Source organism: Fopius arisanus, unplaced genomic scaffold, assembly GCF_000806365.1.
Source record: "Fopius arisanus strain USDA-PBARC FA_bdor unplaced genomic scaffold, ASM80636v1 scaffold00019, whole genome shotgun sequence".
Classification (NCBI taxonomy): domain Eukaryota; kingdom Metazoa; phylum Arthropoda; class Insecta; order Hymenoptera; family Braconidae; genus Fopius; species Fopius arisanus.
In genome coordinates this window covers 1,040,347-1,065,024 of record NW_011887758.1, presented here as the reverse complement: position 1 = coordinate 1,065,024, position 24,678 = coordinate 1,040,347, and the positions used below count along the sequence as shown (strand labels likewise).

Genomic DNA, 24,678 nt, shown 5'->3' with positions numbered 1-24,678 from the left:
TTCATAAAAAATTTACTCGACATGTACACATACGTCCCTGCATATATCTACGTCACAAAACTGTAGAATGGCTACGAGCCAAAGGCTGAGAGGTTCACCGTGTGCCTTCACAAGTGCCCCCCGGTAACTAAAAGGCAAATGGCTGCCGTACAGTGACAAATAATAATGCGTAATCGTACATCCCCAATCGGCAATTACCAACAATCACACCATTATTAATCAGTACAAGATGTTACTGAAGAGCGGTCGAACCCTGAAGAAAAGCCGAAGGCATCATGAGAAAATCGTCAAGGCCACCGCCGGTAAGTCAAACAACTTTCGTTCCATGTGTTGTTTTTATTTCAATCAATTTTCCAAATAAACTGACAACTAAATATCCACAACAACAGGTGCTCAGTCAATGATTAGTCCACACCACCGAAATTTCCAGGAATCCACAAATTTTATCCCACTAATTGAAAACAAAAACCGGAAAGAAAAATTGCATCGCAATTCGACAGTTTAAATTTTACAATTTCCACTTTCATTCAGTCAACGAAATTCAGACGTATTGATTCTATTGGTAGACTAATATTTTACATTCTGGATTGATGGAGGAAAAAAAGAATTCGAATTGATTCATTGGAGAATAAACATTTTCGTGTGCGATAATTAAATGAAGAATAAGTGGAAATGGTGAATGTGATGTGGAGACGAGAAGATAAAATTGAAGACAGAAATTCGATGTGCGAAATAGAAAAGAGGGCGAATCTATTTTGAGGTTAGGTGGATTCTGCCCTCTGTTTGGCAACAGAGAAACACGTCGTGATCTACGATATCCTCACCTACTCATCAAAACACACGAGCAAAACATTCGAGAAAAAAAAAACAATTCACACACACTAATGCCCCAGTGATTCCTGATTTCTCTCATTTTCACAAATACGTCGCAACAGGTTTCGTGGACGTACTGACGTCTACATTCCACCGAGAGTCATTAGAATCAATTGAGTAACAGAGATACCCCGCGATTGTACGATCGAAATAAATAATTTGTTTATTTGACTCAGGTAGAACAACAATTCAATCACTCATTACCATTTACCCGCAGTTTTCCATGATAATAATCATTAACCACCCGCAGTTAATTTTAAAACAACTTCATGACCTCAAAATTTATTGCATTCAATTTTTCCCTTCCACTAAATACCGATTGCTTTAAAAATTAATTGATTTGAAAAATATATGTAATGGCAATTTTTGAGGAGAAATTTGACGTTTTCCAATTGAATTGATGATTTTAAAAATTATTGTAGAATTCATAAATAATAAAAATGTTGAGTAGAGTTTATCTCACGTTATGTCGTAAGTGAATTGTTGTAATTAGTCAGGGCATGTGGTGTAATGAAAATGTCAGAAGATTTCGTGAAGAATATTCAGAAAAATGAAAAAGTATTGCGTTGAAATGGGAGAACAATAAAATACAAAGAAACCATTCGCATAATTCTGAACTTCGATCTTTCTTCACAGACACTTGTTGACGTCCCGGGGCTATCGCGTCGTCGTTCAATATTTGCATTTGGGTGCATTCAAACAGCTGAGAATCATCAGAGAACACATCATCTCATGTATTCTAATTGACTCGTTACAATTTTCTCTCACCTCGGGTGTCTGACAAAAATTCGTGACAACCTATCATAATTATATTTTTTTTCAAGACCAGTTTTTGCCCGATTCCTCGAAATTGAAGAAAGATAACGATTTTTTCAAAGACATCTTTTTTGTAGCTCTCATTCTCTTCCATAAAAAATGTTTCTACAAAAAATTCACTACATTCTTCAATTCCGAGATATAACCCAAAAACTCGCCGCGAAAAAAATTCATTTATTTTTAAAATAATTATTAACCAAAAATTGCAAAGATGGAATAATATATTGACCCGAATTTTATCAGCAATTTAGAAAAAATCAAAGACCCGTTCTTTTATATCCGCATTGAAGCCACTTACGTCAAATTAAAGTAACAATAAATTGTCTATTTATCCGACAATTGGGCGGCACCGTTCCTCTCGGTCTGCAATTTATTATTTTAATCGTTAATTCTCGGTATAAATGGCCTCATTGTTCAGAAATTCCACACCCATTGGATTCTCACTCAGGTGGTGCGCGTTACCATGACGATAAGGACGTGCATATCGATTCATTTTTTTTTCCTCATTTTTTTTTTATGAAATGCGTTTTTTCAATCGATTCGTGAGTACGAGCGTCCTTCGATCATTCCTAGGTGCACGTTGGTTTGATGCTTTTATTTATAATTACGGGGTAATTGTGTATTTTTTCGGTTGAAAATTTATTCAGGGGGTTCAGGGGACCGCTCGGATGTGGTATAATGGACGAACGCTTCAGTTATTTCGTATAAAATGTCTCAAGGCCTTAACAATGTAGAATCAATCATCGTCAATCTACGAGAGCTCTGCAATGTTCACGCCATTTTTTTTTTCGTTTTTTCAAGTCAGAATAGTATTTTTTCCCACTGCACTCGTAAGCGAATCGGTAAAACTGGAGATTTCTTCCGGTTTTCGTTGAATATCTCGGAATTAAACGCTGATATCAAGATTTTTGTGATTACCTTTTTTGTAGAGCTCATTGAGAGCTCAAAAGGAGGTGATAATGAAAATTTCGATGGCAGCCCTCAATCTCGAGATATTTCAGATTTGACGAAAATTATTGTTTGTAAAAATTGATTGATTCATTCTGCAATTAATTCGCACTCATGTATTAATTCTCACATCATGAATTCATGGGATGCGATAAGTATTGGTGGATTATCCAAAACATTGTGATGTTTATATTAATTTCATCACAGTCTAGTTGTCAGGAAAAACTAGACTGGCGCCGTGGCGCCTCAATCATCCACTGTCTCAACTCATACGTTTCATTCCACACGATTCTACAATACTCGTTACGTCACATTTTTTTTTTCCTTTTTCCTTCATTTTTTCCCCACCGCTTTTCCCTGATTTTTCGCATCGTCACTGTGACGTACCTCGATGGAGAACTGAGAAATTGCTGGAGGGGGTACCGAGAAATAAAAATATGGGCCTCAAGTCTTCATCGAGCACTTCTTTTCTCAGAAGCACCTGCAACACGTGTTCAGTTAATCACTGGACCACGTGCCGCAATCACTCAATTTCGTCGTGAATAAAAATCATTTTGGGGCTTTAGTTGGATTTTAATGGGATTACCACGATTTCGGGATTTATTTTTAAGATCACATTGTAAATTGGCATTTTTTTTTTCACTTTGATTCAAATTACCCGGGGTTTACGTCGATCGTTTATTATTAAAATTATTTTATTGGAGTTTACGTTAAGTTTAAGGTTTCATCAATTTTTTAAATCAGATCTTTTTTTTTGGCATAAATAAATCTCACGAATCGCAGAATAAAATTGATTTTTAAAAAGTGCAGAAACAGAAAATTCTTCTTAATAATTCAATTCAATTCAATTAAACTTAATTTTTTTTTCTAAATTGAGATAACAGTGACGGTTTGGACAGCTGTGGATTTTGTAAAAATAAATGTTTTAACTGATATTACAATTTTTAATATTGAAACCTACATTCGTCCAGATGTTTAGATAGACGGGGCCATTGACATACCAGTTATTGATACAAGATTGGTACAATCGATAACGATTGTACCTCATTGTAAATTCCCCTGATACATGTCAATTTAAACGTTTTAACCAGAAGTCGAGCCTCCGAGTTGAGCTCACCAATTTGTCGAGTTACTTATTCAAGAAATAATTATTTATCAGAAATAATTACCTAACATTTGATTCCCCAAACATAAATAATTGTGAAATTCCCTGGAAATTATAATTAAATCCTGTATTTACGCATAATTCGCAATAATTAATAATAATTTTAGAAGGAGTGAATTATCTCAATGGAATAAATCAATTGGATTTTCATTTCGTCGTTTTGAATGAGAAATTCATTGTTAAATGCGTTATTTTCACTGGGATCTTGGAATAAAGAGAATTTTTGAGTGATTAATTGTCTCAAATTGTTGAACACGAGTCTGTTATCTCTGGTACCAATGACTATTCAGTTGCGCAGGGAAACCTTGATGATAGGAGGCCATTTACCTATTGATAACTCAGAGTGAATTTGAGAACGGAATAATAAGAATTATCTCCCTTCAAGGATTTTACACTTTATTACCCCCGATGAAATTATAAATATTAATAACTAATTACCGATTTTATTTCAGATTAATAACAAACAAATCGCAACACTAAACGATTTATTTATTGATTTAGAATTGAAATTGAAATGAAGAATTTTTGATTGAAAGAAAAATCATGAAAAATTCAGGGAAAATGGTATTCGTAAATTTCAATAAAAATTTGTTGACAATTGAAACTTGTGATTTTATTAATAGAGATTATTTAGGGCTGATGAACGGCCACAATTATCGCGGGTGAAGAGACTGGCGTGCGTCACGTCACGACGAATTTTAATCATTCACTCCAGAACACGACATATCGTGGAATTTCGCGTTTTCGAATGAGAAAATCACCCCACGAATTTTCATTTCATGCTAAACCGCCGCGATAATTGGAATTGCGGTAATTTTTTTTCGTTTACCGGTTGAGGAATAATAAAGGAGACGACCTGAATTCACATGTAAAAAATAAAAAAACGGGGATTAACCGAAAAAAAAACATTAACCATTGAATTAATTGACTTGAGCCCATACCCAAAATGTTTCCATCATTATTCCAATATTGGATATAACGGAACGCGTCGTTTCAAAGGAAAATGTTTGTTTAAAAAATTCCACTCACATGCTAAACCCCCTGCATCAACGAGCAATTTGTTATCCTTTATAGCAATTAAACAAAACAATCTGCTGTTTAAATTTATCTGAGAATCAGCTCAATGACTAATTGCACAAATTTACTGTCGCCGACCTTTGACATTTCATTCAAAAGTTTATTTGTCAAGCCACATGGGCTGTTAAACATTAAACCGTTTATCTTATTTGTTTCAATAATGATTGTGTTAGTTTTATTATGGTAGTTCAAACAGTGCGTAATACCCTGTGATAAATAAAGCAAGAGACGCGGGTCATTGTCCAGTGGCAGACGAGATTTGCGTTAAACGAGCCGTACAACGACTGTATGACAAGTACTGAGGTCTATGATATCCGTAATGCACGATTTCAAATAAATTCCCAACAAATCGGCAGTGAATCGGTTAAATTTTCATTTCTCATCTGAAGTTTAATCCACAATTGCACAAATATCTCTGGAGCCAAGGGAGCTAGCTCAATTTTCATCATAACCTTTTTTCTAGCCCATGATTAGCCCCGCAGAAAAGGTTATCACGATAAAATCGGTATCAGCCCTGAGCTCCGAGATAATGCGGCTTAACCGCGTGAATCCAGTCTGTGATATGCATATCCATAACCGATTTGTATTTTATTACTCGTTTTATTATTTATTTTTTAATGCATCTCAATCGATGCACGTGTTTATAGATCTACAGTAATTATAAATATTAATGAGGGTAAGAGGATGATGCAAATTTTAATCCAACCGCGGTAAACTATATGGAGAATATTATTTATCGCTCAGACAATTTTTATCATCTCATGTCGCGGGGGGGGAGAGACAATTCACCACATGTACGAGGGAGTACTTCGCATTTGTGTTTTATTGGGTAAATTCAAAGACTATTTATTATTCAAACAGACAAATGGCCCCGGGAATAATTTTTTACCGATGTTATGCCTCAGTGAAATCATTCCTCAGAGAATATCTCCGATACCAAAGAAAATAACGCAAAAGTGGTAATAAACTTTTTTCTAGAGCGACTCGAGATCTACAAAAAATGTTATTACAAAAATTTCACTAGCCGTGTCAAATTCCGAGATATTTCCGGAAAATGAATATCCAAAATCGTTATGAGTCTTTTTATCTTTTCGTGGGGATTTTCTCCGGGCGATACACTCGCGTTATCTCGAAAAAATATTCAATGGATCTACATTAATTCATGAAGCATCTCGAGTAAATGTCATTTTAATTTATAATCCTGAATTTAAACGGGATATTCTCTTATCAATCTGTTGCACATCCCTTGGAAAATTTCACCTCTCACCTCGCATCTCGCATCTCACGCGATTTATCTTTCGATTTTTTCCATTAACATCTGAAAAACTCAGGACAACCGGTGAGAACCGGTCGCCCCTGTCAGAAGCCAAAACCCATGCTTTCATTCCACCTCTTCAGGTTAAAACCCATACCCCTGACCATTAAAATCGAAGAGAGAAAAAAAAAATAAATAACACTACATGAAATCGCCTCGACCTCGAAGAGTATGTGGAACACTGTCTCAATTCACAATCGACTCAACATCAGAAATATATATATTTTTTTCCCCAGCAATTTATGTACAGATGGTACATACACTTTATAGTAATTGCCAGGAGCAAGGTGAATCACTCTCATTGCAGCTCTCAATTCCACGTAACACGAGTTGAATAATAATTCATCTTATCTCTGACAAGACAAAAAAGAAATATGTATTTTTTTTTTGCTGGATAAAAAATGACCGTATCCTCGTAAAAATAAAAAAATTCATTTCGATTGTCGAATAACCGATGGCTAGACGCATTGATATTCTTGATAATTTCGATAATTCCGATAATTGAGGGATTCCAAAAAAGATTTTAGGGGAATCGATAAGATACGGATTGATAAACCGAATAATCATTACGACTAATATTCACTTTCACGTTGACATCAAGTTCAAATACGATAAAGAGGAAATGGGGGGAATTAGTTGTGACAATTGGATATGAGGAATATCCTCTCGATGGGGATGAATGTCTCGTGAAAAATGCCACATCATCGCTCGTCACAGACTCGGTAATAACTCAGTATAACTCAGTTGTAATTCATCTCCTGGTAAAAGTACTAGGACACAGTCCCGGGAAAATCCAAGCATTTGATTTCCTGCAATTATGATATGCCAGTGTTTTGTGGTCAGGTGTGGCCATCGATCGAAGGGCAAGGTCAACCAGCGAATCAACGACTCCATTGACTCATTTTTTTTATCATTTTTCCGCCATCCCTCTTGTTTATTTAACCACAAAACCTGAATTAAAAAAGAAGAAGCTCACGAACGTCATTGGAACATATTCTCAAATGTGGAAAACAAAATTTACATGACAATTCCACTGCTCCATAAATCATTGGACTGCAGGTTTTATACCTGTTTTAACAGGTGAAATTCATTTTTATGGACGGAAGAAATTATTTTTACGAAATGGTGGAAACACACGACAAAATGGAGGAATCGATCGGCTTTCAATTTCCCTGAGACTTAAAAAAAAAATCTTTTAAATAAACTAATTACCCGAAAAATCCAACGTTTTTTTCATTCAATATCTCCTAAATCTCCGAATTGAATCCTTTTTTTTTTTTAATTACCGATTTATCTGAAAAATTACCGATTTTTTGGAATTAATTTAGATTTAATTAGATTTTTTAGTAGTTGATGAAATTGCGAGTGAAAAATACCACGGGATTGATAATAAAATCGATAGTTATTGGTAGCAATAGATATTTAAACGCCTGGGATAAATAAATAAATTCTTCAGAGTCTCATCGACTCGCATTGATATTCACTACAGTATCCTGAGAATGTTTCACGGTCGTTGCAATGCACAGCCTTTTCGTATTGACGTCATTATTGACCGTAGGAATTACTCTGTGTTACCTGTACGCTAATTGATCTCACTCACATACACACGATTATCTAATGATGCTCGTTGTAAATCTCGGATACTCCCATCTCCCCCAGAACTATTAAAAAATTTTAAATTCAACCGAATTGCATCTTCCGACTTTGAAAAATTAATAAAAATCGACGGATCGGCCTTCACAACTCGTTTCATACTCGACTGACCCAATTTGTCTCGCAAAAAAAAAATACACAGTTCGATTTTTTGGTGTGATCGAATGTGGAACTGAATAATTACAGCAAATGGGGACAGGAAGGGAGAGTGTGTTCGAGGGAAATAACAGTCATTATTAGAAATCACACGGATTCTCTGAGTCGTTGATTATTTGTGCATTAAAATAATTAATTGCTGGACTGAATTTGATTTTAGTATTTATTTCCTGGGGGATGTTTAGAAAAATCGGTGGTGCTAGGTAATCTGAATGATTGAAGAAAAATGAATGATCGGTTGGAATTCAATGGATAAAATGGTGGAGATCGTTAAATGGTACTTGACTGTATTCTCAAGGTCGAGTTCAATGTACGTTTAGGTGATTATTCAGACAATAAATTTTTCATCGCAACCGTTTACTCGATTTTCTCTGAACTTTGAACTACACCATTTCGTAATACCACTAAATCGTGGTATCAATGGTGAATCACGAGTACAAGATGTGAATACACCAGAACAAGTGGTAATTATCTCCCGATTATTTAAGGGGAGTCATGGATAAATGAGCATTTTAATTATTGAAATGTGGAAAAGCTGGAGTAGCATAAATCGGTACAATGGATAGTTTGTGGTTAGTTATTAGTAATTTTGACGGCGCATCCGGCGCGGAATCGGTTTGATTAGAATATCGTCGAGGTCGAGAGGTCGGCGATCGCCAGCTTGAAATCGTCTTTGTATCCGACCGAGTAATTTTCAGCCTCGACTCTCATTCGAGTCCTCCAAGTCCTCCAAGTCCTTCAAATCCTCTAAATCCACTCTGTCGTTCCTTCACAATTTAAATATCAATTCATGATCAACATCATGACTCGGATTATAAAATTTATCCGGTATTCGTTGTCATTTTTTAACTTCAGGCATAATAACGATTTTTTGCATTAAATCGTGAACGAATGACGGAAAAATAGATTTCGAGGAGAAAAAGCGATTAAAAAAAAAATTGTCTGGAATTTTTCAATAAAAAAAATTATTGATGAATTGATACTTTTCCCTGATTTTTTAATCGGCGATTTTTGGAAATGAGAAATGATTTTCTTTTTTAATTCGATTTTTTAATCAATGATCATCGCTGAAAATGAGATCATCTTCAATCATTTGAAGACACTTGTAATGATGTTCATTAGGATGCATTAAGACACTTCTAATGATGTTCATTAGGATGCATTAATTTTCTTAACCCCGATATTATCTCACCCAACGATTTCAATGAATGACAATGTCCGGATCGATGTTGATGCCAATCTAATTTCCTTCTCGCGTGAATGACAATTTTTTTTTCAACACACGCCACGTTTAAAAATAAAAAACATAGATAGAAAATTTTCCCCAGAGTGCATCAACATTTGCCGGACGGTAAACAATTATTTACATAATTTATTGTTACGTCCTGAGAATGCTGGGATAATTGATAATTAAAAACCCATGGAATTGTCACTCGATATTATTTCAATATCCCAGAGAATCATAATTTTTTCAAATATATTATCAGACGAATTGGAAGACTCGGTTTCCCCTTCGATAACAAATACGAAGAGTTGACTTAAGTGTACTTGTGATTCATGTATCATTATCTACGAATTAATTAATGACTGGGTTGGGAGAAAGGGGAGGTTGCATGAGGATTTAACCTTTTGTGGTGTAAATATAATAGCGATTGTTAAAAGGGGAATAAAGATGATCCATTGTCTTGCGGGTGTTTGTGAAAACTAATTGACACGAGTCAATCTATCATCAAACCCCAGCGCAATCTCAAAATATCTCAATTTATCCGTATATTTTTCATTAAAAATCACCAGCAAAATTCATTCCCCCGATATTTTTAAGAGAATTTCGCAAATAAATTGAATTTCGTTTTCCTCATTATTCCAAGAATCGTAATCTAATCTCTACCAAGTTTTTAATTGAAACCTCGCACGACATTTCTCAAGTTTTATAAACGAAAATAGAATTGAAAAAAAAAAAGAAACGATACGAGACCAGAACCAAAAAAAAAAAAATCCGCATTGTCACGAGAGTTCATTATTACCGTCTCTATTTAATTATCCAAATCTTTAATTGGATGGTTATATTTGTAAACATGAGGATGACCCTGAGACCACACTGGGAAATCAAGAGTTATTGTGATTGGTCTAAAAATAATTTCGAGATACAATTTTAAGCGCCTCGAATACGCCTAATGATCTGATAAGTGATCGTATATTCCCCGTGCACTTCCGACAGCACAAAATTTCTATTCTAAACCATTTGTTTAATAATCCTCAACAATAAAATCATTAATGACGAAGAGCTGAAGGGCATCTAGCAGACCCTAACCTATTCCCTGCGCGCGCAGCCGATGGGACGGGCTGGCCCCACCCACTGACCAATCCAAATACAAGCTTCAATTTTGTGACGTCATGACGGAAGGTATTAATTACCCGTAAATTAGGTAGCGCAGTCCATAATATTTTAGCTGTTAAAAAATGAGAGAATCGATGATTTTCAGTCGTCCCTGATTGTTTTTCCTCTGCCAATAGTCTGGCGTCAGCTGAATTTACTCGTGATTAAAATAATAAAAAAAATACCTCGACTGGAGGTGACACTTGCATAACGACTAGAGTCAAAAAAACGACATCATCCAATGACATTCTCTCATCCAAAAGGTATACAAACCAGAATGCGATAGTTAAAATAAATTCAGTGAGGATTGACAATTTGTTTCTGTACGTTGGTAATGAGTGCCACGATTTACCCTGTTATCAAAACGCATTCCGTTATCTCTCTCCCCCTCCAACAATATTTTCCCGTCTCTTCCCCTCTTGTCTTTTATCTCGTCTCCTCGAAGGTCGCTGATAGGAAGAATCTCGAGATTGTCGTTACCCGTGATTTTAATTCAAATTAAAAAATAACGGTGAAATTGTAAAACTTTTTTTTTGTTACTATTGCCCATTTGTCGGGATGGGGAATTAAATTAGGGTCATTGTATCATTATCTGGAATCATTCGATCGGATAATGGGAAGATTAACGAATCTTCGGTGACACATGATATCTGCAGTGGATAAATACGAAATAATCATCCACGAAGGTGGGGGGTTATTATTTATTCCCCCATTTGTTCAATTGTCCCGATTAACTGAGAAACAAATGCTCAACTATTTCACCTGCAGTCAATATTTTTCCAAATTTACTTTTTAAAAATTATCATTATTATTAACTAAAAAATTGACTTTTCCCCTAAAACCTTGAATAATCAAGAGATTAAAAATGAGAATCACCAGAATACCCCAGAAATAAATTGATTTATCAAGAATAATTAAAAATTACAATTTTTTTTTATTGGAAAAAATGAGAATTTTTGAAGAATGCAACGGTATTTCTGGTTTTTTTTTTTAAATACCCCCATGACATAAATTTACACAAATGCAAGAGTTATGGAGAAGGGATGATACCCCCGGACCTCCTGATGACGATGGAGTAGACACGAAGAGGTGGAGCCGGGGTGATTGCATGTCAGTCAAAGAGAGAGATAACCGATGGCATTTGATGTGAGCAACATTGGATGGTAAAATTTGTCGAGTGGTGGGGGCTTATTTACTCGCTATTCACTGTGCCAGCAAACGATGCGGATCGACGACGTCCAACAGTTTGCGTCGTAACACCCAAACGTTCTCGTCGTCTCCGTCGTGCGTCTCCCCGTTATTTATTTTTTTCCCACTTCACCCAAAGGGGGAAAAAACAATCCACCAATACTTTCGATTTAAACAAAAAACAAAAATTGAAATCCAGTGACTACCAGTTAAGCTGTGACACTCGGGTTAACTCGATTATTGCTGTTGCGAATTCATTTAATTTTCGCATTCGTGAATTTGTTGTGGATTTGATAGTGAGATGATTTCAAAAGTGTAATGGCGGGAATGTGTGGAGGGATTAATCGTCGTTTTGTCATTTGTGTGCAGAGGAATACTTTGAAACGTCGTCGGACCCGATTTCGCATTTAATTTTTCTCCCCTCTCCTTTTTAATAATTTTTATTGTCTATTCGCGTAATTAATCACTCCGGGGCGTTTTCGAGCTCTGATACTAGACTGCTGTGGTTTCAGTGATTTTACTGTGGGACAAACGCCATTTTTTTTTTATCGATTTGCGGTGATCTGTGCATTTTGTGGACTATTTATTGTTTATTGGCTGATTGGGTGTGTGGGCTGAGGGTTTAATGGCACCTGATTTTGACAAGAAGAGAGAGGCAAGGAGGCTTGGACACTTGGGACACATCGGTGCCGATGTCGACAAGGGGATGCTCTTGATGAGATGCCCCATTAATCCATTGACGGATTACTATCGTCATGGTAAATTATCCAAGTTATTCAATAAAAATCGATATCGAAAATTCCACGTCACACGTGAAGCCAATAATCAGCCAATAATCAGTGATATCTCTAAATCCGCGAGAAAAATCGAAATTTTCGTAAAGACCATTTAAATAGAGCGGACTGAGAGCTAGAGAAAAGGTATTCTATACAATTTCGATATTTCTTTTAGATCCAGAGATATTGCGATTTTTAAATCGTCTGAATTTTTTATTTATTTGAAAGAATTTTATTGGAGTCTCCATTTTGCCCCGGGTTGTAACAGCTGTGAAGATCGGAAGGGGGCGGGTTTAATATTATGTGGTAGAGCTGGTTATTTGGATTATTCTAGGGAAGCTGTGGGTTTTTTTTATCATTTAAATAAAAATCATTACACTTTTAATTTATCTCCACTACCGGATTGGGTCTGTCTGAGTTGGAGAACAGGTTGGAGGGTGTCCAGTGTCATTGGAAAGCCCGAGAAAATTTCCGATTGCAAATATCTCGAAAGTCCGTGCCCTAAAAGGCCAGGAGATGAGAGAACGCAATCTTCAAGGGTGTAAAACAGTCTCCAATGAAACTGGCAAAATCATTATTCACCAATTGTCAGTTCATCAATGACTCCAGTTAATCTTGGGGTCATTCACCAGTTCACCCCTTCCCCGTCTGCCCCCATTAAATTTTCATTCAACGACAAACAATTCAGCATTAGCAGAAATCAAATTCAATGACTTCATAATTTTCAAAATGTTTTTGCATTAAAAAAAAATTAGATTCGATATTCTCTCTGAAATTCTGGAAACAACGAAATCATTGAAATTCAATTCTTGTTTAAACTTCTCAGTCACGTCCGTAGTATTTCATCTCGTAAAGAAGACGCGGTGATAACAAGAAAAAAAAAACGGGAAAATAACGAGGAATTACGGATCTAATTGCATTTGTGTAACACAGGTGGATTCACGGTTGTTTTTTTTTTTACAGACATTTTCATCGTATCCTTCACTCCTGTCGACTCATTAGTTGACACACAATTCTACTCATCTTTTTGTCCCGTGGAATCCCTGATTTTTTTTTCTTCATTCTCTCTTTTCTTTTTTATTCATCATTTCAAATGAAAACTGAAACTCTTGTTATTAAACTCGAGTTACGTAAAACGCGAATGCATCGGAGTAATGATAAAAAATACTGGGGGAAAGGAGCGAAATTTCACCCGCGACAGATATCGATGGGAAATTGATCTACCGTATGAATTTTAAATTCCAGTCTTGGTTAAATTACGCATGAGAGAGAGGCACTGATGGAGAGCTTTCTCCCAGATATATCCGTTCATTTTTCACGTTGAAAATAATTGATTAAAATAAATCTACGCAACAAGCAATAATTCCGCGAGCGGATAAATTTTTACTCGCCTCTCAATCAATTTTTTTTTTTTTCACGTCAGCAATTATTCGATTAATCATTACTCAAATTACCTAATGCCCTCCAAAATGACCAATGACGCGTAATTAATTCGTTAATCAACTAATTATTTCTGGTAAAACTAATGAGTGATAAAAAACACTTGACTTGTCACATTTAATTGGTGAATTATTATCGTTGAATCCGGATTTATCTGGGATTATTTCAGAGGACAATGTCGAAAGACTTCTCCCCCAAAGATCTCTCATACCGAGATAATCCAATCATCTCGCAATTTTAAAAACGCTAAAACTGGATTTCCAGGGCCGACAGGTGGTTGTGCTCTGAGAGTCCAAATAAAAATCATCATTGACCACCTCAATGTCCCTGAGTCTCGCAATTTTTGAATAATACTAAATACAAGGCCGATGCACCCGTCCGTCACTCCACAATTAAATTGAATAATTAATCCAAATTCGTGTACCAGAGAAAAAATAAAAATCACCAGTCATATTACCACTCGAGATGCATAATCACTCGGTAAACAAGACAGATAAACATTTGCAGATTGAAAAAAAAAATAACAGCAGGGGGAGAGGGAGAGATCAATAAAAAAGAGTCGAGTGCACTCCAGAAATCATTGATAATTCTCGAGTGATAATTGTTGTTGGGCATGAGACTAACGTCGTGGTAACATAACACAATCTTTTAATTTAAAAATTCCCAGAAGATTATCAAAACCAGCCATTTCTATATCTGATTAAGGGGGGAGAGGGAGAGAGGGAGAGATGGAGAGAGGGAGAGAAGAAAGACGAGTAAAAAAAATGATGTTTGTCCCAAGACGAGAAAGAAATCGACAAAATATTCAGAAAACTGAAGTGATTCTCTCTGAGTCAGAACTGACGTTCTCACTGCGACTTCCAAAAGAGAGAAGAAAAACAAAAAATGAGGAAAAAGAAAAAAAGAATTATTCATGCGTAAGTGGAACTCCGGACAATCGCACGTCGATACCACAGACTGGCGATGGAATTTATTTCTCGTTCGACTTAATTGATTGGAATAGCTCTCTCGCCCCGAGCAACCACTCAAATGCGACGTTAAAATTAAATTGAAATAAACATCGAGAGCATCAATCAAAGACTTTCAAGTGTTGAGAGTACTTTTTGTTAATTCTTCGTGACGCTAACGATCAAATTGCATGACTATCGAATTTTTCTATTTCCAGATCAGCAGCGATAATGAAATTGTCCAATTGTCAATTAATTCTTGCTATTTGCATATTTGCATAATTGCATAATTGCATATTTGCATATTTTCATATTTTCATAATTCAAGACCCAAAATATTATCAATAAAAATAAAAAAATCCTAGGAGATCGATTTGGGAGTGCGATTTATCGCTAAAATATGCGCTTTACTTGTTCTTTGAACTCTGACACGTATAAATAAATTTCACCATGAATAATGTTGCCTAAAGGTTATTCCAATGGGTTCCCCCGTCACTCGATAACTCGCCTTGATGTCCGATTGTATCGATCCATCGCTGGACGCGTCAAGCAAAAAAAAAAAACTAAAAGAAAAAAAAAACCGGCTTTTTGCGGTATTATTATTCGCTCCAGAACCTTCTCCAACAGCAGAAAATGCGAAAATACGAATAGTATTGGGGAATATCTCAACAATGAATTTTCTTAATATCATTCTCATCACTGGTTAATAATTAATAATTAATTCATATTTCATCCTGAGTGAACAATATGATTAATCATGAATCAGTAATTCCACTGATTCGATTTAAATCTGAATTCGTAATGAGTAATTTTAATTCTTGAATTGGAAACCGAATAAGTCATGGAAAATTGAATTCAGTGGAAATAATTGAAAATTGGTTGGGGTAATTTGTATTTGTAATTTTGTGAATTGTCATTATTATAAATAGCTGAATTAATTGTTCAATGGAAGCTACAAAATCTCGCTTTATTCCGCTTTGAAAATGAAAATACTGCGCTATCTGGAGTTTAAGTAGGCTATCAGCCAAGTTGTCAAAGAGTCAACTAAAGAGAGTGAGATACAGCTGGGTCTGACGACTATTGAACTGTTTCCACATTTGAAAATGATCTCCCCTCTTCCACCCAAACCGCAAGAAATCTATTTTACTCGATTAACAATCCGATCAACAGTGAGAAAACTCGTGAAGAAAAAATTGTCGATGATGAAAAATCGTGGGATTTTTCGGGAATTATCATGAGTTTAGCAATATCTATCCTCTGAACACGTGTCTGAAGGAGTAATCCGATCTAAACCCACTGTATACTTATCCTTGAGACATCGGGAGTGTCACAGTTAGCGAACAGGGGCTATTTGCCTGATGGTAATAGTAACGATGTTTATCGATCCTGTTATCGAGGTGCCACTCCAAGTGCTCAAGACTTGGCTGAGACAATCTACAGACCGATATTTCTGCCAATGAAAATCATTTTGAAAGACTAGAAATGAAAGTTGCCGATTGAAAACAACAATCTTATCCGATCGTTATCGATCAGTCACATTTTCGGTTTAATTGTCAGAAAGCAATTAACACTTGTAACATCACGAGATCAAATGGAAATAGAATTATCATTTTCACCAGCTGAAAAAACCATTAAAACACTTAAAATTCAAAATCAATTTGAATTTGTTATCAGTAATATCGATTTTCGAGAAGAACACTCCAAAAATTTTTTTCAACCTCTCAAATTCTCAATCAGAAATACGCCCAAATATTTTCTCTCAAATCAATAACCACGGCCATCAATCGATATTGAAAATGCTTTTTAAAAAAACCGCGAATTCTCCGCTCGATCGCGCGCCAAAATTTTCAAATTCAAAAAGTATTTGATTCACGTGATTTTTCTCTCCCTTCCACTACCACCCGATGCAATTAAATCAATAACCCCCCAAAAAAAGTGTTAAATATAGTTTAGCAAAAATTACCCATTCGCGTATTTATTCACTTGGTGGAGAACTCGAGAGTTCATCGACATCAATTCCAGTGATTTTCCTCGACGTTTTCATACTCTCATTGCGTTCGAATGTGCAAACAGGGGAGGATTGAGATATGGGTGTCATCCCAAGCCCTCCCCCTTCCAATCCCCCTACCCACCCCCCACTCTCCCCCTTTCACAATTATCCTTGACTAGTAGTAGTAGTGTTTCTATAGATAGACCATCGTGCCCACGCGCTCATTTGCCCTCTTAATTCCTCCTCTCCTTTCCTCATCTTTTTTTTCCAATGTTTGCCACTCACTTTTTTTTATCCCTCCCTATCCCTCCCCTCTCCAACCCCTTGTCCAGTCAATTTGCGTGCAACGATCGGAAAATATCGGGTTCAATGCAGACAACCCATGTCTTCAAGACAATTTAACTCAACTTTATCCGGACATATTTTTCCGTTATTATTTATTCACCAATTTCTTTCATTATTCTACCCTCTCCTAAATTTTATTTATTCTGCATTTGCATATTGCGAACGCGTCTGCCCGTGCGTCACGCATTTGTATATATGTGAAGAGGTAAATAATACGGTTGGTCATGGTTTTCATATTTTGTTTTTTCGGTGGAATAAAGATGCAACTGGATATTTTTATTTGACAAAAAGACATTTCAACTTCTGATTTGTTGTTTATGGCGATGGAAACGAGAAAATGAGAACGAAATCTCGAAAATCGAGAGAGATATAAAAAAAAATAAAACCGTAAAAAGGCAAACTCGTTGGTCTACCCAGTGCGAATGCAAATGAGAGAAGCTGATGAAGTTGAAGAACCAGTGGAGCATTGTTATTTCACGTGCATTATCCCGAATTTTATTTTCAAACATCAAACGGATAAAAACTAGACTTTGCCCTGGATTTTTTTATGTCAGTGCGTTATTCACATTTCGCATATTCACAGTTATTCGTAATTCTAACGTTATCCCCGCTGACGTAACCGATCAGCTGTAAAAATATCTGAATTAAATATTTATTCTTTTGATGCAATGAAAGTCACCGAGTCTAACGGCCTTGACCTCATGAGCGTCAACAAGAGAAAATTGATACCAGATAAATATTCAAAATAAAGATATTGAACTAGTATCGAAATATCGAAGTGAATGAATAAATCAATCGGAGCATTCGCCAATACCTAATCACACGATATAAATTTATTTTTTCTTGATATTGCAGGTAATACAGGTGGTGGTAGTGCAGCAAATTCAGCTCAAAGAGCGTCTTTAGCAGCGAATACACGTCAAACAACGCCAAGAAGATTTACCCAGGCAAGATCGAGCCAACAATCCCAACAATCGGTGATACAACAGCAGTCGAGTATATCACAAACGAGTCAACGACAGCACACATCACCAGCTCGTATACCACTGGCATCAATAGCTGGTGTTACGGTTAGAAACACTGACGAACACGGACCAAATTCAACTCAGGAAGTTTGCGACAATTCTAATGACTCTGGTCTCGGATTCGAGGATAGGCAGCAGCACATCACAAATCCCTCGGTAAATCAAGCTGTTGCATCAATTTTATTCACATTTACCTCTTGTGAATTACGATAAAATTGTTATCTATCCTTGATTATTTATTTATTTATCACTCGAGTCTATTCACTGTCGCACACTTTTTGCGTTGAATTTATCCTACAATTTATCTATTAAAATTCAATCCGAGTCAAATTATTCGTTAATTGTCAATTAATCTAGATTTTACAATTTACCACTTCGGTACTGATCAATAAATATCGACTTCTCGAGAGCTATCAGCACTCCAAGTGAAATTGAAAATAATAAATAATCCTGCAGTCGACCAACGTCTAACAAAGACAAATGCCACTAAAAAGACACTTGAACCCATCCCCCCACGATAAAATAAAACGATATAACACTTGTCTCTCCTTGATTCATTAAATTGATCCCAACGGCCAAATCCCCCGGACTCAATACCATCAATTGTTGGTACAGGCTTGGAACAACGGTACGGCTGGTGAGGAGGACACAAAGAGACGTAAAATGGATATTAAACTCGAGTCTGAGGACGCCAATTTTGCATTTCCCGAGAGAACAGGTGAAAATCATGGAAAAATCACAAGAAACAACAATACCAATGGCATTGTTGCACCTGTAAGCGCTACAAGAACGAGTAATGGTATTGGACGTGTTGGAGGTGTCATGAGGGCACGTTCAACAATTGGATCCTACGGGAAGCGGCCACCACCGGCCCATCAAGGTCCCGTCACCCTTAACTCTCAACTCTGTACGTGTCCGCGATTGACTGTTCAAATCGTAAATTCATTGACCAGAATATCGGAATTATAAAAAAGAAAAAAGAATTTCTTAAATCCGTCGAGGATATCCAAACCTCCAGGAGTTTTTCCCAACACCCGGACAAGTTCATTGCACTCTCCTTGGATATCCTCGGCATCTATCCTGAAGTATCTATTAGTCTATTTAATTCACGAAGAATTTCTTGCCTTCACCGGATTCGAGAGAGTCCATGAGAACAAGAAATTTTCCTATTAGCAAATCGAGTTGAAATTCTCAGACATTGAATGACACGTCTCAAAGATCAATTCCCCTTCTTCAATATTATTGAATTATGCTAATGTTAATTATGTACACCCTTTAGGTAGTGTATCGAGAGATGGAAAGGTACAGCTGCAGATAATCTGCCAGCCTGAGCAGCAGCACAGAGCGCGTTACCAAACGGAGGGTTCACGGGGTGCTGTAAAAGATAGAACGGGTAATGGTTTTCCAATAGTTCGTCTAGTTGGTTACGACAAACCAGCCACCCTCCAGGTATTCATTGGCACAGATCTGGGACGTGTTGCACCCCACATGTTCTATCAAGCCTGTCGAGTCAGTGGAAAAAACTCCACCCCCTGTGTTGAACGTAAAATCGATGGAACAATTGTTATCGAAGTGGATATGGATCCTGCCAAGGACATGCTAGTGACTTGCGATTGCGTGGGAATATTGAAGGAGCGAAATGTCGATGTGGAGCACAGATTTCCCCAGGAGGCGGGTATGCTTCAGGGTAGAAGTAAAAAAAAATCGACAAAATGTCGAATGGTATTTCGTACAACGATAACCCACACCGATGGAACTACCGAGACACTTCAAGTATGTTCACAGCCAATTGTTTGCACTCAACCCCCTGGTATTCCCGAGATATCGAAAAAATCCCTGACTGCCTGCCCGTGTACAGGAGGCCTCGAGCTCTTTATCCTGGGAAAGAACTTCCTGAAAGACACTCGAATGGTCTTCCAGCTGGATAACGAGGATATCACGTCCTCCCTGGAGCCTCACTGGGAATGCTCAGTCACACCAGACAAGGAATTCCTCCAGCAAACTCATTTGATCTGCGTGGTACCCCCATACAGACGACAAGATCTCAACCCATCCGAAAGAGTATGCGTCAAATTGTACGCAGTCTCTTCAGGAAAGACCAGCGAGCCCCACACCTTCTTCTACACCTCAATCACCTCACCCCCCGAGCCGACGATCGGTAAGATCGAGGCATCCTCAACGAGCCTGGTCACCTCCCCTGATTCAACATCTCCGTCAGTGCCAATATCCCCGATAGCCCCCAGCACAGCAATATCACCAGTCGCTGGAATTCCCACGACTTTTCTCTCACCACAGATAAATAATCAACAGCAGTCGCCCCTTCAGCAGTCCCAGGACGTCCTCAAGAATGATCCCAGCCCCCCGCGTTCGTCAACACCAGTCACTCCCATCATGATGTGGGCAGCCCAAGCCAACAACTCCAACGATGTGATGATGCCTCCTCCCAATCTCGTATCCAATCCTCTCCTATCTAGAAGATCCTCCTCAAACCACCAGCTAATCCTTCCCGACAATTTGAAATCAGAAATTCTGGACGATACATCGGAGAGCAGTATGCTATCTGATAACAGTCTCCAGGGAAACAATACACCACCTTCAAATGGCACCAGCACGAGTCCCCTCCACGCCCTAGTCTCAGAGAATTCGAGAGAAGCTTCCCAACCTGGTCTGATGCACTCAGCCCAAGAGGTGGGTCTCCTGGGTGTTGACCTGATTCATCATCAGCATCCACTGGCCCTAGCTGGACAATCCTTCCCGATCCACGAGGCAACCCAGGTGAAGGTCCTCAGTCCTCACCACATAAACAAAGAGGCATCACCCATTCACCCCCAGGAGACGACCGCCCAAGGGACAAGCGTCGTTGACCTCAGAATGAAGCAACACGAGTACGACACCTTGAATACATTCACATCAACACCAGCTGACCAGGCCCTGCCCAATCAATCCAGCCAATCAATCGCTAAGTATCTGAATCAAATCGAGATATCAGTGCCACAGAGCAAAGAGCCCGAGGCAACTGAGCAAGAGCTGGGAACAATGACTCAACTGTGCACCGAGCCAACATTCGAGACGATGCAGCAACGTGCAACAATAATAGCCAACGCACGACAGCAATCAGAAGCTGCAACAATTTTAGCTAATCAAACGGCAAAGCTGGATGAACTTGTCAACTCTGTTGTGGATTCACATCAAACACCAATGCAAACAACTCCAAGTCCTCCAACGAGTTTAATACCAGAGGTCGATACCACACGAACAAGTCCACCAATTCCTGTGAAGACTATGTTGCTTGGTGCACTGATGCCAACACCAATGGTGACCTCGTCAGTTGCACCAGTGACACCTACCCCTGAGCCCAGCCCCGAAGAGACACTTCTCACCACGATAAACGCCCTTCATCCAGCAATGGAGACACCAATCGTGACAGCAGCTGGAATATCAAATGCCACCGTATCGATAGCCTCTCACAATCCCCTCCAGGTGACCAGTGAGCCTCTCCCTCAGATTCAAACCCTGACACCTCAAGAAGTTGTCGTTCAACAGCAAGTGGAGCAGGTGTTTGCCGAGGCGCAGAAACAGGTCGAGGAAGTTGTCGCTCAGGTGCAACAGCAAGCAGCGAATACAGTACACGAGGCGCAGAATCAGGTGGTAAGACAAGTGGTGGAGTGCACACAAGTTGTGAGAGAAGCAATGAAGCAGGTGCACGCTGCTAGACACGTACAGGCTGTTCCTCATGTTGAGGAGGTTGTGAAACAGGCGACAGCATCAGTGGTCAAGAGAGCGGTTAAGGAGACAACTGAGGGGGTCGTTAAACAGGTGCAGGTCGTTCAGAAGGCGATTGGACATGCACAGGCTGCTCAGGTGATGAAACAGGCTGTGCAGAATGATATTGGCTCCATGCTGAATCAACCAGCTGGATTTGTTGCTGAGGCTAGCTCTGCGTTGGCCAGTGGAGCTGCCCAGGAGCCCAATCAACAGAGACTGACTAATGCTGCTGAGCAGGCGATCAGTAATGTCATTACTAACGCCACACAGGTATGAGGAATATTTCGAATGTTTATTTAAACGAATTGTCTGAATTTACTGATGAATTTTCGATTTATTCCCTCAGGATATCATGAATAATCGACCAATAACAACGACAACTGCCCACGCTATTATTGCCACCAAGAATATCATGAACTCTGTTGCAACCCAGAGTGCACAGCTGATGAACAGCGCAATGGAGGGCATTCTACCTCAGTCACCCTCAAATGCAACTGGAGGAATTGTGGAGCAAGTCGCAAGAAAATCACCCGAGGCCATACCAGTACCTCCAACAATGCAAAATGGCGAGACCCCGATGCAGGTCCAGGTGACAACCACCAATGGACAAGTACCTGGAGTCGTTAAAAAACCTGAGGACGCTGGGGGAATGCTCCCCCAGGAACTCACGTCAATGTCTGAGCATGATCTCCTCAGCTACATTAATCCCAGTTGCTTCGATCAGGGAACATTTCTCATGTAGATAAAGTGTAATTATAATTTTTTGAATGAAACTCGATGTGTGTTTTGGATATCTACGGGGAAATCAACTACGAGCTCGAGTTAATCTCCTTCAATTGAATCGAAATTTATTTGATTACTGATTGTATTAATTCTACGGTGACGAGGGAAAATCGAAAATTTTTATTGGGAGGGATTATTCGTTAATGTCGCCCGCTTCGTAATTTAAAATCATGGATATATTCTACTGTTAAGTCAAGACGGGCGCGAGTTACTGAAAATAGCGCGACAAATTCTTATCATCATTTTTTTTTATTAAGTGAGCTATGATAATTTAGTGGTTGATCGGATTTAATCGACTTGTCAGGTGCCTTTGGTGGATAAATGTTCCTCACAACTGATTTATCAGGATTTGAGTCAATTTTAGTTCAGAGCGGATGCGAAATTTTAGTGAGAATATTTTCTGGGGAGAATTCACAACTGGAGTACAATCTTCTGATTGATGTTGAGTTTTAAATGAAGTGTTAAATTTTTGTTGATAAATTCTAGAGGAACAGGCAGTTACTGTGTCATAACGACGAGAAATAATAATTGTGAGTGGTTAATTATAACGCTAACAAGTACCTTAAGATTGTATGAATTATTGGTATAATTATTGACTTGATTTCATTACTAAAATATTGAATGAATCATTATTACGTGTTTGACATTGTTTTTACGATGAATTTTGTGATTGAGTGGAATAGGAAGATGAGATAACTGAATATCATCAAGAATAATTCTCTCCCGTCATTTCGAATTAATCAATACCTCCGGAATTAAACAATTATCGCGATAATATCCATTAATTTTCACTCGTAATCCCTCTTCTCTGAACTACCCAGTCATCTTGTTATTCTACTTAACTCCTGAATTATGTTTTTTTTTCTTATTTGTTTATTATTATTTTTAATTTGTTGTTGAATAATACTGATTATAAAGAAATATCATTGTGATTTTATGTTGATGTTTTTTCAACGCCTAGTAATGATGAAGTGAAAAACGATAAGTGCAACACAGAGATTATATTATATGTCGATACGAGTTGAGTGATACGAATCCATTGGAATATCCGCGTATATATTTTTTTTACGTTTTACCCAAAGAGAGGAGTGAAATTCTTACATTGATGTAATGAAATTGATCGGTTAGAAATTTTCCGGATTGCACTCGTGAGAAAAATTATCCAGAAATTAATTTTTCATTGAAAATTTTCTGCACGAGTGCTGCTCGAGTGCAGGTGCACCCGATGAATTCAGAATTAAATGCTATATTTCTAGAACTATTTTTTGTATCTGTTATGAACGTCTAATAATCTTTGTACGCAGTATAAGAAAATGATGAGTCAAAGTTGAAGAGCATAATCAAATTTTCATTGTATACCGTTAAGTAAATCGTCGTCGAGTGGAATGAGGAGGTGATATAAAAGTCCTGACAATTTTATATTTCTAATTATAAATAATTATAAAAAAATGACCGAAAGTGGAGCTTCCATTCATTTTTTTCTTATCAACTGACGGAGATATTTATTGAATAATCACCTCATTCCACTGGACGATGGTGATAATTTTGTGTATAGATATCCGTGCCTGCAAAATTTATTAAAAAAACCGCCTAAAGTTATCGTTCGTAAATATCCAAGATGGTTTACAACGTTATTGAAAATTGATGTTTGTGTAGCACTCGGTGCACATCATTGGGTAACTCGGAAATTAAAGAATACCATTGTTTTTTCGTTATTATCGAGCAGTTGGAGTAAATGAAGAGCATGTATCACGAATTTATTCGTAATTACTTGAATAAATGTTTCACAGCAAAAGACTCATGGGAATTTTTTCGAGAAAATTCCTGATGGCCTAATCACCCCTTCCGGCGTCGCCAAATTAAATAAAAGATTGGAAAAAATATTCCCGCAGAATAAATTGTTCTAAAAATCTAAAAACCTTTCAGGAATCCTCCGAAATCCTTGGTTGCAACACAAAGCACGTCCAGGTCACTTCACATTTACACTGAACTTGTCCAGTCAATCCGAGTGATGATTTTCACGTTGAAAATTCCTTGAA

The 24,678-nt window shown here is 37.7% G+C and overlaps 1 protein-coding gene across 4 annotated transcripts; it reads left to right on the top strand.

The window, feature by feature from the left end:
• Positions 1 to 24,436, top strand: NFAT (NFAT nuclear factor). 4 transcript variants are annotated; one of them, XM_011300828.1, is made up of 5 exons: positions 1 to 302; positions 17,922 to 18,247; positions 18,707 to 18,998; positions 19,371 to 22,126; positions 22,203 to 24,436. In XM_011300828.1, the coding sequence occupies exons 1-5, from the start codon at positions 230 to 232 to the stop codon at positions 22,596 to 22,598; spliced, it is 3,843 nt and encodes a 1,280-aa protein (XP_011299130.1). In that variant the 5' UTR covers positions 1 to 229; the 3' UTR covers positions 22,599 to 24,436. The 4 variants fall into 4 exon arrangements, with proteins under 4 accessions (XP_011299130.1, XP_011299131.1, XP_011299128.1 ...); XM_011300829.1 differs by lacking the exon at positions 1 to 302 and adding an exon at positions 11,640 to 12,326 and having other exon boundaries at positions 17,922 to 18,136; XM_011300826.1 differs by lacking the exon at positions 1 to 302 and adding an exon at positions 11,640 to 12,326 and having other exon boundaries at positions 18,707 to 18,971.
• The last annotated feature ends 242 nt before the right edge of the window (positions 24,437 to 24,678 follow it).